The sequence below is a fragment of the Macaca thibetana genome, chromosome 3 (genome assembly GCF_024542745.1).
Source record: "Macaca thibetana thibetana isolate TM-01 chromosome 3, ASM2454274v1, whole genome shotgun sequence".
NCBI classification, from domain to species: Eukaryota; Metazoa; Chordata; class Mammalia; order Primates; family Cercopithecidae; genus Macaca; species Macaca thibetana.
In genome coordinates, this window is record NC_065580.1 from 117,580,442 (window position 1) to 117,597,965 (window position 17,524).

Sequence of the window (17,524 nt, forward strand, 5' to 3'; positions counted from 1 at the left end):
GGGCCTCCAGCACAGGACAGAGCAGAAGGGCAGCCAGGTCTGAGGGCAGGTCACAGAGGGCCATGCAGGGGCACTGACACCCCAGAGAACAGAAGCCACTTAGTGTCTGGGTGATGTGGGAGTTTCTTCACTTTTCTGAGCTCCAGCGGGTGAGGGAGGGCAGGGCATCTGAGACAGAATAGGTACTCAATGAATGGTAACAAAGAAAAAAAAAAAAAAAACCAGCTATCAGGTGACCTGGCCAGGTCCCACAGGGCACAGTGACACCCCAGGTGACATCAGGGATGTCAGTATTATCTGAAAGCAATTTCATGCCCATCCAAAATGCCAGGGATCACAGTGCCAGAAGACTCAGCCCAGACAGGATCAGGAAAGAACAAAAAGATTCTGTGCTTTCTGCCCTGAGAAGCCACACTGTGCAGGTGGAAACCCTGCCGCCCGAGCTCCACTAAATAGGAGGGTCTGCTTCTACAAGGCCACCCAGCAGGGAGGCAGAAGAGTGCTCAGGCCGGGCTGGGCTGCCACATCCATCCTTCCATTTACTCCTCCACGCCAGGAGGAAGACAGCACTGCCCTGTTCAGGGGAGAAAGCTCCATGCAAAATAAAGATGTGAGGGAACCGGGTGTCTTGGCATCAAAAGGCTCACCAACAAATCTGATGGCAAGGGACTGTCTACGAGGTGGGAGAGCCTCAGCTACCACCAGGAAAACAGGTTTCAGCTAGGACCTCAGGACAGGCACACAGCTCTGGGGCCACCGGGGCCTATGACAAACCTGAGGAAATCAGTCACAAACCGCAGCCTGTCAAAACCAAGCATAAAGACACGCCCCCAAGCTCCCCCACGCCCCCCGCCACCGCACCCACCCGTAGGGGGTGAGTGCCACAGAAGAATGGAGTGAGAGTGGACCACAGACCTGGGGACACAGCTGAGGCCAGCAAGGATGGCCGGGCAGGTGCCCACCCCGGATGGCCCCACACCACCACATGGGGAGAGCAGCCCAAAAGGCAGGCATTGCCAAGGCCACCCCTGACTGCACGCCCACAGGCTGATCCCTGCCCCAGTTTCAGCTCACAGCCAGGATTCCCACACTTGAGCTGATCAACCTTGCCAGAGGGTTTGTTAAAGCACCGATCACTGGGCTCCAGTGTGAGTTCCTGATTCAGCAGGTCTGGGCTGGGGCCTGAGAATGTGCATTTCTATAGGTGCCCAGGCAATGCTAAGGCTGCAGGTCCAGGGACCACACCTGGAGGCCATCTGGTCAAGGCAATTTGAAAAGGCCACAGAGAGCTTAGTACGGAGTGGACTCACACATGTTCGTCTCAGGGAAATGCACACACACACACACACATTCACATACACATAAACTCACATACATAATAAACACACACATCCATACATTCACACACAGGTAACAATTACATTATCCACATATACATATACACTCAGATATATTAACAACTACATTCGAAACCTACACACATAACAATTACATACAAGATACATACATTCACATATGTAATATTTATATACATAATATATGCATAGAAACATTCATATTAACAATTACATGACACACATATACACTCACATATAAAGACTACATACCTAATATATATATATTCACATACATAACACTCGTATGTATGGCACATGTATGTATTCATGTGCTGACACATGTATAACACGTACATATTCATTTGTGTGCATATAACAATTACATGTATAACATGCATGCATGTGTTCGTATACCTATAATTACATGCATAACATGCATGTCTATTCATATACATATAACAACTGCATGCATGTGTGTATTCATATACTTAAAACAATTACATACATAATACACACACACACACACACACACACACACACACACACACACACACACACACACAGCAGCAAGGGGAGTGGGCAGGAGCCAGGCTGGGCTAGAAGAGCCAGATCGCTTAGCAACCACACCTGTGAAAAGATTAACAGGGAGGCCGTGTCCTGATGCAGGGGGAGGGCTGTGCTCCAGGAGACTGAAGACTCCTCTCTGGGACCCTGGGCTCCAGGGGGCACAGTGACAACATCTAAGCAGCCAGGATGGGGCTCTGGCCTGTCCCGGCTGTTGACAGCCCTGCAACCCGCGTCTTTAGACCCGGCACACGGCTCTAGCCCTCTGGTGCCTCTGATGTCCAGGGCTCTCCAACAAATCTGAGGGCAAGGAACTGTCTGCAAGGTGGGAGAGCCTCAGCTGCCACCAGGAAAACAGGCTTCAGCCAGGGCCTTGGGACAGGCACACAGCTCTGGGACCACCTGGGCTTCAGCCCCGGGCTCCTGGGGCCTGTGACAAGCCTGAGGAAATCGGTCACAAACTGCAGCCTGTCAAAACCAAATGCAAAGACACTCCCCCAAGTCCCCCCACTCCCCCCGCTGCCCCACCCTACCCCCCGTCGGCGGTGAGTGCTACAGAAGAATGGAGTGAGAGTGGATCACAGGCCTGGGGACACAGCTGAGGCCAGCAAGGACGGCCGGGCAGGCGCCCACCCCGGATGGCCTCAGCTCTTGATGCTGCAACATGTTTTTCAAAGTTTCTCAATATTTTAGGTTTCTGAGTGAGATTTTTTTCATGTTCCTATGACCTCAAATGCATACTGTGCTCTTCCAGAAGCGAAGAGACCACACCATGTGACAGCATTAAAAGGAGCATAATAAGGGCACCCTGCCTGTGACCAGGCTTCTGTGACAGGCCTGAGCCCATAGTCCCTCTTCTTTCGTCCGCAGCTAGGTTAGAGAGCACCCCTATGGCCACTGCGTAAAGGAGAAAACTGAGGCTCAGGTCGGCAGGGGGAGAGGGCAGGGCTCGGCCACTCAAGTGATGAGGTTAGAGAGCCGCCCCCATGCCCAATGGCTTAAGGAGGAAACCAAGGCTCAGGAGGGCAGGGGGCAAGAGCAGAGCCCAGTCACTGCAGCCAGGATCTGATCTCGACTTCATCAGAGCAGGGAAGCTGCCACACAGGCGCCGCTGGCCGAGCCTGGGGAAGGATGTCCTACTGCACCACAAGACAGAGGCAGTTAGGCAGTTAGCCACTTCCATGTCTGGAGGTCACCAGGCTCACAACCCAGAAGACTGCCAAATCTCCAGCACAACACCCCAGATTCTGTGTATGGTGAAGCTAGGGGGAGCCAAGGGCAGTAAGCCCTGCCCTGCTTGAGAAGTACGGGCAACAGCACACCTGACAGACATCCACGAGGAACCACGGCGCACCTGTTTCCCTACCCCACCGGGGAGGCCGAACCTGCACACACTTCCCCAGCAGCAAGACGCAGCTTCCCATCTCCCTCCCAGGGAGTCGCTTCTGATTTGCAGTGAGAGAAGAGGGTCCTGTGTCCTACTGTCTAGGCACAGTGAGCCTTTCAGTTATCCTGCAAGCCCTCAGAATCCTGCAATAAGCCCTCAGAAACAAAGATTCACCCCCTTAGCTCCAAAGGGTGGAGGCAAATAAAACACCAGGAGGTACCACGACCTTCCAAGGAGCTGCATTTGAAAAGCAGACAGCAATTTAAATTTGCCTAATCACAAGCCAAACAGAAAGTGCTACTGTATTTACAAATCAATCCGATTTGAACACACACACACACACCCAGTATTTGTCAGAGTTGGATGTCAGTCTACAAACCACTACACGACATTGTCCACTGCCACCCGGCGACCCAGGCACCCTCACTCTCCAGGTTTTTATCACTAAGACAACAGACTTGTGCTGTCTTCACTTTATAGCCAAGGAAACTCAGCCTGGGGAGATTCGCTCCGAAGGTAACTATTACTGATAGAAAGGCAGCTCCCGCAAAGGCACAGCGGATCTTCTTCTCTAAAAAACCATGCAAATGGCCAGTGCAGCATGGTCAACCTCCTCAGAGAGAGCCTTGGGAATGAAAGCTACAGGTCAAAGGGAGGGCATGGATCCTAGAGGAAGCCAAAAGATCCCCAAAGAGGGCCCAGCTTCAAGAAAGGACTTAGTCCCACAGGATAGAACAATGGAGCCAAAGAAATGCAAAGGGCTTACCTGTTCCAGTCCGGCTTGCACACCGCAGGGAATCACCACCTTTCAAAGACAGAAGAAACAGATAAGCAAACGGATTCTCCAGGAAAAAATTAGCATCATAATCAAGCCAGGCTCCCAAAGGCTGAATGAAACTGTCTCTAACCTCACTCCGACCACAAAGCTGTAGCAGATCAAGACTGACAAGATTTAGTTAAGAGAGTCCAGGGGTTTGTTCACTTTTGGAAAGTCCCTGTCCTTTTTGCTAATGTCATGGAAACCATGGGACCTCCCCTTCAAGAAAAATGCAAATCACTCATAGATACAAAATTTAGCCCCTACTTGCACAAAGAACTGGTAGACCTCGAGGATGGAAACTTCCGAGTCGGTCCGTGTTTGGGGAGCTTGGGAGTGGGGCCCAGAGAAGGAGGTGGAGGTTCTCCCTGGCAGTCTTCAAGCCCCTACTCCTCCCATCCTCACCCAGGGGCATGCATTCTCTACACAAGGGGCCACTTTTTCTAGAACTATTTCTACAAGTAGAACTGAAAAGAGTCTGAATGTGGCAATGTCAGCGTGGTTATTCCATTCGGCACAAGAGATGGGAGAGGAGACTTTGACTCCATCAGAGTCTCTGAAGACCGAGAGCTCCCTGGGAAAGACAAAGAAAGCAAGGGAGGCGAGGCGGCTCAAACACGGTCAGGAGAGGCAGTTAGTTACAGGCACACGGAGCCACCAGTCCTGCAGGGCAAAGACCCCACCTTGGGAAGGATCGCCACCACTTACTAGCCACGGGACCTTGGCCTTTAATCTCTCCGGGCCTCAGTTTCCACATCTGAAAACTACAGGTAACAATAGTGCCTTCCGGGCAAGGTCACCGTGAGAATTAAGAGACGGCATGTGAGGAGCTCAGAAGAGTGGCTGGCACAGGGCAGGGGCCCCACTCACAGGCACAGAGCTCTCCCTGAGGACAGGGACTAAGGGGGCCAGACTGGCATTGTGCTGCTCTGGGGGGCCCCTCAGGAGCCAGGCGCCAGCAAACAGGATTCGGCTCCTGGTGAGTGACCTCACTCCTTAGCTTTCTCCTGGCACTGCCCCCTCCAGATCCCTGGCAACTGCCTTCTCAAAGAGTTTTCTGAAAATGTGCAATGGAAGGAGAATCTTAGAGAATCTCAGAGATCTGACTAATTGTCCTTGTGGTTTGGGGTGGGTGGTGGCATGGCCTTGGCTCTTGCCAGGACAACTATTTATAGCCTCTTGCTTATCTTACGCAGTCCGGTCCTTAGGGAGTATGTGACACATGGTCGTTCCTGTGTCTGGGACACATGATTACTCCACCAGGGCTCTGACTCAGACGGATGTCTGGGGCAGGGGTCCTCTCTCAGGGCCCCTGGCCCCACCATGAACTAGCTGTCCCCTACACACTCATAGCAGCTGGCCAGCAGGAATACACCTTTTCCATTTGTGTGTCCTCAACTACATGTGTGTACATTAAAGTTTGATGAATGCATGAGAGAATAAGTAAACAAATACATGTAAAGCAAAACAAAACAAAAACGGCTTTGGAAACAGAGGGAGTCACAAACAAAACCTTACAGGATGGTGGAAACAGCCAGACAAGGAGACCCAATGGTTAACAGAGTGGTGTGACTTATCTCCCCCCAAGCATGGTATCTACTCAGCGCACACATGCATCTTGTTGCCTCACTCCACATGTGACACGCAGGCAAGAAATGTGCAAAGAATCAGGGCCCCTGCCTTTCAAACTCACTGTCAGCATTCCTGCAATGGCATATCAAGCGTGACAAAAAGAAATGAGCTATGAAGGCAGGAAAACACAAAGAGGAAACTTAAATGCATATTACTAAGTGAAAGAAGCCACTGTGAAAAGGCCACATACTGTATGATTTCAACTCTGTGACATTCTGGAAAAGGCAAAACTGTGGGACAGTGAAAAGGTCAGTGAAAGGGATTAGAAGGGAGAGAGGAACAGGCAGAGCACAGAGACTCTTTAAGGCCATGAAGCTATTCTGCTTGATACTGTAATGATGGATGCACGTCATTCTGCATTTGTCTAAACCCACAGAATGTACAACACAAGGAGAGAATCCTAATGTAAACGAAGGGCTCTGGTTACGAAGACTGTATCAATATTGGCTAATCAAGTGTAACAAATGTACCACAGGAATGGAAGATGTTTACATATGGAGAGGAAGAAGAGTGTGTCCAATTTTTTTTTTTTTTTTTTGAGACGGAGTCTTGTTCTGTTGCCCAGGCTAGAGTGCAGTGGCGTGATCTCAGCTCACTGCAAGCTCCGCCTCCCAGGTTCTCGCCATTCTCCTGCCTCAGCCTCCCGAGTAGCTGGGACTACAGGCGCCTGCCACCATGCCCGGCTAATTTTTTGTATTTTTAGTAAAGACGGGGTTTCACTGTGTTAGCCAGGATGGTCTCAATCTCCTGACCTCGTGATCCACCCGCCTTGGCCTCCCAAAGTGTTGGGATTACAGGCATGAGCCACCGCACCCGGCCTGAGTGTGTCCAATTTTTGTATGAATCTAAAACTCCCTTAAAAATAGAGTCTATAATACATTTTTAAAATTCATTGTATGGAAGCATGCGTTTGTTGAGACAATGAAAAGAAAAGCCCTGTGCAATGTCAGAAACTTGAGTTTTAAAGACAGCAGTAACTTAAGGATTTCGTCCAAAAGCCAGGTCTGTGTGTTCCCACATCCCTCTATGGCCAGACGGGGTGCAATAACTGCCCACCACCTGGCCTGGCCCCAGGATGTCCTACAGAAAAGGAGAGGTGAGCTGTGTAAGGCGGGACTGCCCGAGTCCCATCTCGCCCCAGATCATCCACGGCTTACATGGCTAAGGGGCTCTGGAATTGGCACGCCCGAACTCCATCCATCACTTGTCCCGCACATTTTCACTGACAGTCTTCTCCTGCCAGGACTTCACTTGGAAAAGAAGAAGACTGGTCCCCAACCCCACAGAGCTTATGGCTCACGTAATAGAAACTGCATAAAATGAATCGTTTTTAAGAAAGTGAGCTGGGGAACAGTGGGGGGTGAACATCTCCCAGGTTCTGCAGAGCAAATGGTAGGCAGCCTTGCCCTGAGCCTCCACATTCGCATCCTACCGAACTTAGTCCTCTCTTCCAAGAGAATCGGTCACAGGCCCTACTGTCTGTTCGCGTATGTGCTGTTACAAAATACAGACAAAAATGTCTCAGGAAAGACCTTTTGTGAGAGTGGATTTGCAAATAAAAATGCTCATGGAACACCAACCAGAGGGAAGGGGGACATTCTAGAGGCAAAGAATTACCTGTTAATAAAGAGAAAACTCATTGTTTCTCTAAGTGCAAACATCTAATTTAGTAAAAACCATGACCAAGTGAACACGGAGGGCACTTGTTCCTTCAATGTGGCTAAAACCATATTCCAGGACAGGAAGTTCCTGAAAAGACATTGTATTTCCGTCACACTTTTCCTCTCTTATACTAAGGCAGGTAAGCTGACCACAGACAGAACCATGGGACGAGGCGGCCGGGCTGGGGATGCTCACGCCGGCCTGCTCAGCACCAAGGAACCTATGGGGACTGTGCAGCGGTGCGATCAGCTGCTTTTGCTGGACAGTCAGGTGTCACTTGCTGTTCTTCAGCCTTAGCAGAGGCAGAAGCACAGTGCTTCCGGGGCAGAGCTGCATCCCCACCAGAGCGCACACAGCTCTCCACTGAGCCTGCTCCGCTGATCTACAGGCTGCCCCGCTGATCTACAGGCTGCCCCGCCTCCCATGCATCAGGAGGGTATCTCCTGTGGATGGAGCCAGGTAAGGGAGTGAGGCACACCTGCTTGCTCTCCTCACCTCAAACTCCAGCTCTGATCACACATTCCCCAGCACTGTGGGGTTCTTTCACTCTTTTCACTGAATAGAGGGAAGCACTGTGGGTTGGGGCCAACTCCAGGTGGGTTTGGCCTTCCTTGGCACAAAGAAGCTGACACTGCTTTAGCACTTATGTTCTTAACATGCCAGTTTGACTTATTCAGAGACAGTGTAGCCACCCAACACTGCAGGGCTGGGAGGGTCCCGGCACACTGCATCCCCTGAGACTGTCCTGCAGATGTTAACCAGGAGCCTCTGAGCTGCGCCTGGCCCCATCAGTGCACCGCCAGCATGACTGGAATGTGTGCGGTGGCATGGCCAAGGGTCTAGGTGGGCACCCACTGGCCTTGCGCTTTGCCTGCTCTGTAACGTGATGCTGAGTGAGCCGCAGGGGCGTGAGAGGATGAGACAAGAACCAGGCAGTCAAGGCGCACTCCCGGGGAGGCCCACGGCTCATCCAATGTGTGGACTCAAATCAGCTAAACATGTAACAGTGCCCCATCTGCAGGTCTTTCTCTGTAGCCCTCACAATAAGGCCAGAGAGCCCCCACTCTGTGTATGAGAAGCTACGTCTCAGAGATGGCCAGTGCCAGCCACGGGAACTCTCACAGAGACGACGCCAGCTGGTGCCCCAGCTCCAGACTCCCCTCCTGATAGGAGCTGCACCCTCTCATAATGAGCAACTCCCTCAGGGGTTAGGGTGACAAGAGGTGACAACAGTGAGACAAAGAAGGGGGCAAAGCAGCTCCCGTTAGCAGCTACAGAAGGCTGGAGAGAAGGCAGTGGGTCATGGGCTGTGGGACAAAAGCCATGGGCTGTGGCATCCCCGGGATCCGTCCCTCCCATGGTGGTGGCGAGGGCCCCTCTATGAAACCTGTTTGAGAGCCTCTTTATGGCCTGCTTTCGGCTATCCTGGGACCTAATCAACTGTTCCCAAGGAAACCACAAACAAACACTGCTGTGCCCGCCCCACACCTGGCTACGTGGGTGCCTGGGTACACTGGCATCAATAACCTTGTCTCCAAACCCGCAGGTCCACAGGACAGAGGGGCAGAGGGGCAAAGGCTGGCCACCACGTCATGACTGTGTCCTTGGGAATGTGAGTGTGTGGGTGAGCATATGTGTGAGTGTGGGTGAGTGTGAGTGTGGGTGAGTGTGGGTGTGTGAGTGTGGCTGACTGTATCCATGTGGTGGTGTCTGTGTTTGACTAGGCATATTTTACTGTGGATATCTGAAAATGTATTATTTTGTGTGTAAGTTTGAGAGTGTTGTGAGTTTGCGTATGAGCGGATGAGTCAGTGTTGTGTGCATGGGAGTGTAAAAGTGTGGTGGGTGTGAGCGTGTGTGCTTGTGAGAACGTATGAATGTGCATGTTTGAAACCGTGAGTTTTGTAAGTGTGTCTCTGTGTGTTTCTATGTGCACCTATGCCTCATGTGAGTGTATCGACGTGAGAGTGTGTCTGTGTGTTTCTCTGTGTGTGGGTGTATATCTGTATGTATCTCTGTGTGTTTGTGTGTGTGCACACACAACAAAGCTCAGCCCTGCAGTTCCATCCCCCAAGTGAATGAAAGCACTTCAGCCAACAAGCACATTCTGCCTTAGAAAGTGCTTTCACCCAAGGTGCACCGGTCCCACCACCATCACCCTCAGTGCTGACAGACACAGGGCCTCAGGTGCAGACTTTCCTCAGTAAGGAGTGACATCAACTCTTCAAACCTGAACCAATCCCTCTCTGCTTACTTCTGGGAGATCTGAGTCCTGGGAGAAATGAAGGACAACTCAGTTCTCCTTGTGCTTGATAGACATTGTTTTCCTTTTGATGAACACAATAAAACTCCGAATTCAGCTTTTATTGTTGTTTCTTATTAAATTTCATTTTGTAAACAGCCATATAGAAAGTGACATTTTTCCATCAGATTCTCTAAAACCGTGTGGGTATAACAGATGCACTACATATTCTGTATAAACATACATATCCTGTATAAAGAGAATAAAGGTAAAATTTAATTCTATCTGTTCCAAATCATCAAAAATACCAGTCATGGTGGGTCGCGTGAATCAGCTTCCCAGAACCTCACAGAAACATGAAGTAAGGACTGAAGAGACGCCGGGCGCAGTGGCTCAAGCCTGTAATCCCAGCACTTTGAGAGGCCGAGGTGGGCGGATCACCTGAGGTCAGGAGCTCCAGACTAGCCTGGCCAACATGGCGAAACCCCATCTCTACTAAAAATACAAAACTTAGCAGGGCGTGGTGGCACGTGCCTGTAATCCCAGCTACTCAGGAGGCCGAGGCAGGAGAATTGCTTGAACCAGGAGGTTGCAGTGAGCTGGGATGGTGCCACTGCAATCCAGCCTGGGTGACAGAGCAAGACTCCGTCTCGAAAAAAAAAAAAAAGGAACTGAAGCGAGCACCCTCAAGTGTCAAGTATGCTTTTACACAAGCAGCCACTACAGGGAAAGTCTGGAGGCTTGGGCTCCTCTAATCGTTTCTTCCTGCTTGTTCTCTAGGTCATTCTGTCCACAGGTGAAGTCTCTACTGTGGTATCAAGCAGGCCTGGGCAAACCTTGCTCATGTCAGGATTCTGGAGGGGAGGATCAGCTCAACAGTACCAACCCACAGTAATGAAACGCGTTCCACAAATGCACACCACCACACACCACCAGCATCCAGGTGCAAAATAAGCGGAAACTGAGTAGAGACAAACGGGCCAGCCACTGACCTTGCCAAACCTTGCAGACAAGGGAGAAAGCAACACACTGAGTGAAGTCAAATACAGAGACATCACCTTATGCACAAGTTCTATCACACATAAAATTACTTTAATCATAATAATTTTAACTCTAAGTTGCAAAGACTCAGAAATGAAGTTTCCTTTTGTTTTATCTTAACCAAAACAACTATTTTTAAAGACACTTCATGATGATGCCAAGATGGCAGTATTTTCTTTCCTAAGTCATAAAAACAGTCAGAGGTAACCTACCTCTGAGGCCCTGAACTAGCCAGGGAAAAACAGATACGGATGCCAAATATTTGCTGACCACCAGGACCTTATGATATAATTGGGGATTGGGACTCTTCTCTAATCTCTACACCAAGTAGCAGCCTGGTTGCAAGGAGGGTGAAGCTTTTACGAAGAGGTACTTCTGTTATATCACAGCTTTGACTTCTTACATTGTATGTTACTGATCAATAAAATAGCAAGATCTTTAATTCACCCATTAGTTAAGATTGAAAACGGATGCATTGTTCATGTGTTTGTATTACCATTATTATCGTCTATTATAAGGGCAGGGTGAGGAGAATAATCACAAAAGGAAAGTCTGCTCATTCCCAGTGCTGACACTGACCCAAGTGTTTTATCTGCTTAGATAACCAACAGTCTTAGCTCGGGTGGGGGGCGGCTGCCGTTAACAACGTACCACAGAACGCGCAGCTAACACCACAGCCGTTTATCCTCCCGTAGCCCTGGAGGCTAGGAGGCTGAGAAGATGTGGGCAGGGTAGTTCCTCCTGAGGCCTCTCTCCCGGGCCTGCAGATGGCCACCTTCTCCCGTGTCCTCACATGGCTATTCCTTGTGTGTGTCTGTGTCCTGGTCTTTCTAAGGACACCAGTCATACTGGATTAGGCCCACCCTAATGACCCTATGTTAACCTAATTACCTCTTTAAAGACCTTATCTCCAAATCCTGCCACATTCTGAGGTTCTGGGGATTTGGACTTCAACATTTGAATTTGGGGGAATAAAATTCAACCCCCCAGCACTAACAATCAAAGGTCTGATAGGACCGGTGGAGACGTCAGGTCCACACAGAACGTTCTGGGCACACCAACAGGAGCTGGGTCCCCCAGGTGAGGCCGGGGGCTCCTGACAAGCCAAAGGTGGCCTTACTCATCATTCAAGGATGCTCTTCCAATGGTGCCTGGGGACAGGGGGCTCCGTGGAGGGTTGAAGAGAGGCCTAGGGTCAGACTTTCAACACAAGCCTGCAAACAACAGCGTATCTATACAAAGAACGGCAGTACAAAATGAGGACATTCGAGACTTTATTAACTTTCTTTCCTTCCTTCAAGAGCTTGCCCTAACTTTGCTTCTGTGTCTCCTTTGTCAGGCTTGACCCTGGAATCCCTAATTAGGTTCACATTCCTCAGGAAGCTCTGTTATCCCACTAAGCGTTAAAGCCCAATTTGGCCTGCTCTAATCCCCATGAGAAAACACCCACCCAGCAGACGCAATTAAACCTTCTCAGCCTGCGGGCTAAGAACGGACAGGAGCGGAAGAGAAAGAGAAGGAAAATTCCTGGAATCAGGTCATTATATTTTTCCTTACAGTTAACAGGCAGCTAGTGAAGATCATGTTTGTGGCATGGTAAAAAGAAAAAAGAAAGGCCCAGTCTTCCCCAGTCCTTGGCCTCGGCTTGGTCTCGGCTCTCCTCACCTCTGGGGGTCTCAGTTTCCCTTTTCAATCCAGCTCTATGGAATCTAATAATTTTTAGAGAAAAGAGTTGTGCCCCTATCCCAGATGGGCTTAGCTGAACCTTCCGGAACCTTGTTTTTTATTCCTTTACTTAGGCCGTGTAGCTGTTTAACTTTGGCTACCTTTACCCAGTTGAGGCCCATGGCCCACAAGGCAGGGCCAGGCCTTCCCTGGCCTCAGGCAAACAAGTTACCACTGGTAGGGAATATAGTAGATTTAAAGCAAAAGCACAGTATCCTGCATCCATTATGTCACCATTATTTGTCTCAGATCAGAAATCAAATGTGAACCTATTGCTGGAACAATGTCCAGGGGCTTCTCAAAGTGGCTGAAAAGTACACTTTCAGGATCACTTGCATGCTGTAGACACAAGTCCCAGCAAAGGGCACAGGACAGGATCGCTCGGGGGCCTGAACGCTTTCCTGCAGTGAGTCTGTCTTACAAGACCAGGGCTGAGCAGAGAGGCCAAGCATCTCATGGTGCAGCAGAGGCCCACAGAGGCAGAATCAGCGTCTACAGACCCCCGAAGGCCGACACTTACCACAGTCCTAGGCCTTATCTTTTTAAAAAGAGAAAGAGGACATCTGGTGATTGAAAAAAATGCTAGTGGCTTGCAAAAGAACAGGAAGAAAAACTCATAAATCATAAATCCAACTTAACTGCAGAAAGATTAAAAGGTAGTACTGAGTTGTTGAACAGTCTCTTTATTGGAGCATTATAATATCAAGGGCCAAGATTTCACTGCATCAACATTACTGGATCCATTTCCACAAGGAAAATCCGGGTCCCAACTCATGCACTCCTCACCAGCTACATCTGATCAGCCTGCAATTCTCACCGGCCATCTATAATTAATAATAAAGTAATAAAGTACTGACACTGACATTTGTGAGCAATTTACATTTTAATTAATTAGAAGAGATTGATGATTACCTCTACAATAATATCCCTGCATTCTATAGTCTGAATTAAGTTTAGTAGGTTGTGTTTTCAAAGACGGTGGCATCACACAAGGTCTTCTGTAAAGGAATTCTGCCATTCCTCCATCAAGAGGTAGAGTCTGTCCCTGCTTCTCTTGAATCTGGGCTCATCCTGGGTTTGCCCTGTGGCCTGCTGTGAGCAGTGGAATATGGCAGAACTCCAAAGCCTGGCCTCAGGCAGCTGCAGTTGCCACCTTCACCTGGAGCATCCCATTCTTGGGCCCAGCCCCCATAACGAAGGGAAATCTGAATGGCTGCACAGAGACACCTACAAGGGGGCACCAAGGTGCCCAGTGCCAACCGTTGGAAACGGGCATGAGGGCGTTTATGACCTTCTGGCCACCCTGTCCCCCTGATAGCACCACATAAAGCAAGCACTGCCCAGCCAACTCACGAATCCATCACAATTTGTTGGTTTCAGCCACTGAGGGTACAGGGGATTTGTTAGGCAACAACAGGGAACAGAAATAGTGTGCCCAGCAATGCACACAGCCCCAGCATGCCCAGATGAGTGTGCCGGGCACCGGAATGCCATCCTTCAGTGCTGTGTGTCGGGAAGTGGAGGGAAGGGGCTCGAAATCAGCACTTGAAAAAGCAAACAGCAGCAGTGAGGCCATGAGCTGTCACAGATGAGGAGATTTCAGCCACCGACGGTGGGGGCAAGAGGCTGGCAGAGAGCAACTGCAGCTTCAGCACGAGGCTGGGAGACATGACCCAGGACACCAGCCAGTGGGTGGAGAGGCAGAGAGGCAGCCTCTCGTCCATCTATGCTGCGATTCACCGAAAAACGCATCAGGCTGAACGTGCACAGTATGTGGTGGTGTTGAATGTGAGCTTCAGTTTTAAACAAACATATATTTTAAACCATATATATACTGTTTCAAGCCCCAGAGTGACTGGACAGAACCGAAAAAGCTCTGTCTTTGCATCCAGAGACTGAAATTAGGGCACGCCCTCTGCTTCTCCCAGCTGGCTCTGATGAATTTACGGAGACTGTCCTCTGTGAACTCAATTTTCCTCCTCATCTGTGAAATGGGGATAATACTACATCACAGGGTGGATGTGAACCTCAAGATCACAGGAAAGTCTTGACAAAGAGACTATATCAAATATACACGATTAGATTGGAATGGGGTGAGAGGGGACCACACGGCCTTTCAAAGCAGCAGAGCCACCAAAGGCCATCTCGGCCAGCCATACAGACTTTGCCTCTCTCCTGACACACAAACTCCATATTGTTCAGACTAGGCATTTCCGGAGACAACTTTCTGATGATGAGGCTGTAGCAATGAGACTGATTCGTGATAATACTTAACCAGGGCAAAACAGACATGTCCCTCACCCCGCCCTGTTCACCTGGAGGAAGGCAGGGAAGAACCAGTGCCTGGGACCACAGGGCTGAGTGGGATAGTGAAATCCAAGAGTCGCATCCTACAGAGATGGCCCGGGATCATGTTGATGTGTGCATGGCCCCATCAGTCACAGCCAGTTCCTGAGAGCGATCCTACAGGCTCCTAGAAGGACGGGTCCGAATGCTATGCTTGACACCATGAACATCCGAAACCACTGAACTGGAGGTCTAAGCAAATGAAGGAACGCTTTTTGATTTTGCTTTGATTTATTCATGCTTAACATACAAGTTAAAATACTTGACTCTGAAGAAGCTGTATGGGCCTACTGAATGGGGACCTTAATTACTGGCACCAGAAATGGCCCCCTTTCCAATTGTGTGCCAGCGATCCCTAATCCCACTCATGAATGACAGGGAGTCACCATCTCATATCCACCCTACGCTGGCTTTCTGTCATGGCTCTGGCAACCCCACAGTGAAGGTAGCCCCTTACCACAGCACTCTGTTTGGCCAGTGGCAGGAAGGCTGGGTTTGGGCCCCATGTGTCTGATGTGCAGGCCATCATGGAAGACACAGCTGCCTGCGGGCAGGCTACCCCACCTGCCGTACTGTAGATTCCAGGGTCTGGCACTGTGGACTCCTCGCACCTGATCTCTTCTTCTCCTCTGTCCTCATCTGCAGCCAACATGGTCCAGGCTCAACTCCCTTGCCTAACCCCACCTCCCATCCATAAGCCTCAGCCCAGGCTGCTCCCTCTGCCTGGAAAGCCACCTGCCCACCTCCTACTGGGCAGGTGCTTGTGCTTCAAGGCCCAGTGGCAAGGCCCCTTCTTCAGAAGACATACAAACAAGATGTGCTTTTATTTCTGCTTCAAGAGAAGAGCACAGGAATGTTATGACCCTCTGCTCCTGTGATTTTGTAATACCCTCTTCTTATTTCAAAGGAAAAGGTCCAAGGAGGCAGCAACAAACACTAAAACAAAGCACAGTTTTCAGAGGCTTTTAAAATGAGGGGTGGGTGCCACATCCACCAGGGAGCAGGCAAGCAGATGTCTGTATTTTCAACCAAGCCAGCCTCTTGCTGGGAAAGGCGGGGTTCTGGTCACGGGGTTCCTGAGCAGGAGGGGGTCCCACTGCCTGTGAGAGCCGAGGCTCTGTCATCAGGACGGCACTGAGCTCACAGGGAGCAGAGCCTCGGGCGATGACATCAGCTAATGCCACCCCTAACTCCTGCTTCTTGGGGGTCTGCGGCCATCTGAAGTTTCCATATGAAATCAGCAGCAGGCTCTTCACATCAAGCCCTGGCTTCCACTGACCTGTTGCTAATGACAAGGCAGAGGAAGTGGTCACCCCTAGGGAGGGGATCGCAGGATCTCAAATAAAACGGTCCTCCAGAGTGAAGCGCAGGGCTCTGACAGTCAATGTTCAGTGGTCATCCATAAAGAAAGGGAATAGCACAAATAAATGAGCTGGTCACTTCTCCAAACTTTGGGTCAGTTGTCTCAACCTCTTATTCATTCATTGCAGAATGGCATGTCAAATATCACACTTTGGGGCACTCGGAGATGAGAAAGAATTAGTAGTTGTCTTCGAAATTCAGTTTACAGTGGAAGAAAAGGTACAAACACAACAGTTATTCAGAGAAGAAAATGGCAAATTCCACAAAGGGGGGCACCAAAGAAATTTTCCCTGAAGTACATTTTGACAAGAGTGTTTAAGAATAACATGATGAATAGTTTGGGTTTTACCAACTGTCCTTTGATCTAAAGAAAGCTGACAAGAAAGGAAAACATGAGAAACCCTAAGAGTTCACAACTTATCAAATCTTTTAAAATTAAGCATTGGGCTGCAAATGGCCAACTGGCTAAGTCTAATGTCCACATAAACATATTCCACAAAACCCAAACTAGTTCCTGCTGGTCTGAAGCTAAACTGCTACCCTTGTTCACAAAATCTTGATAATGGCATTCCATTTAACTCTAATGTCCACATAAACATATTCCATGAAACCTAAACTGGTTCCTGCTGGTCTGAAGCTAAACTTCCACCCCTGTTCACAAAATCCTGCCAATGGCATTCTTCTCTGCCCAGTGTCTCCAATTCAAAACCTAAGAATTACTCATGAACCGTGCCTCTGACCCACCGGGTGGGTACGCCAATCCTTACAGGTCTACCTTTAAAATGCCCACAAGTCTACTTCCTACTGACCCCATCCGCTGTTCAAGGTTGGGCCACCCTAGCTCTTGCTGGGCAGAGCTAAGTTTTCTAACCAACCTCCTAAGGTTCAATCGACTCCCCTCCAAATGCTTTTTATAAGTAAAGAACCTTCTGAAAAAACAAAAGGTTTCAGATGAAGATTCTGAAAGCAGAATTTCTCACATCACAGTATTGCAACCATTCAGCCATTCTGTCCACTCCTTGTGAGTTAATTATTCTAAAGACCTTCTGAACAGGGGGCAGTATCCAGTGACAAGGGAGGGTTAACAGCCCAGATCTTTGCACACAGCTTTATTAAGAAAAGAAGTGAAGTCTGCGGGCTTCGGAAAGTTCCAGGGTAATTTGGAGTTGAGGGTGCACAGACACACACAGTGCGCAGAAAGGCAGGAGTTGAAATGCCTAGAAACACACAAAAATGAACTCCCCCAGCTGCTCCCAAGAGGCGGAGAGAGGGCGCCCCGCGAGCTATTTCTGTGCTTGATGGAAAATGGGAGTAGGCACTTCCCTGAATCCCTGCCTAAAATTAACTGCTTTACAAAAGGGGGGAAGGGGAAATCCATGGTAAAACAAGTTTTATTTTACAATTCAAAA

The 17,524-nt window shown here is 49.5% G+C and overlaps 1 protein-coding gene across 13 annotated transcripts in view; it reads right to left on the reverse strand.

The window, feature by feature from the left end:
* TNS3 (tensin 3) overlaps positions 1 to 17,524 on the reverse strand; it is a 309,986-nt gene that overhangs the window by 200,347 nt on the left and 92,115 nt on the right. For 12 of the 13 annotated variants that reach the window (XM_050785529.1, XM_050785522.1, XM_050785526.1 and 9 more), the window contains one exon: positions 4,055 to 4,093. Coding sequence is in view for 4 of the 13 variants with exons in the window: in XM_050785522.1 (XP_050641479.1) it covers positions 4,055 to 4,093 (39 nt within the window). In the remaining 9 variants the exon portion in view is untranslated. Of the gene's footprint in view, positions 1 to 4,054; positions 4,094 to 4,196; positions 4,216 to 17,524 lie in introns of those variants that run through there. The other variant, XM_050785531.1, reaches the window with a different exon arrangement.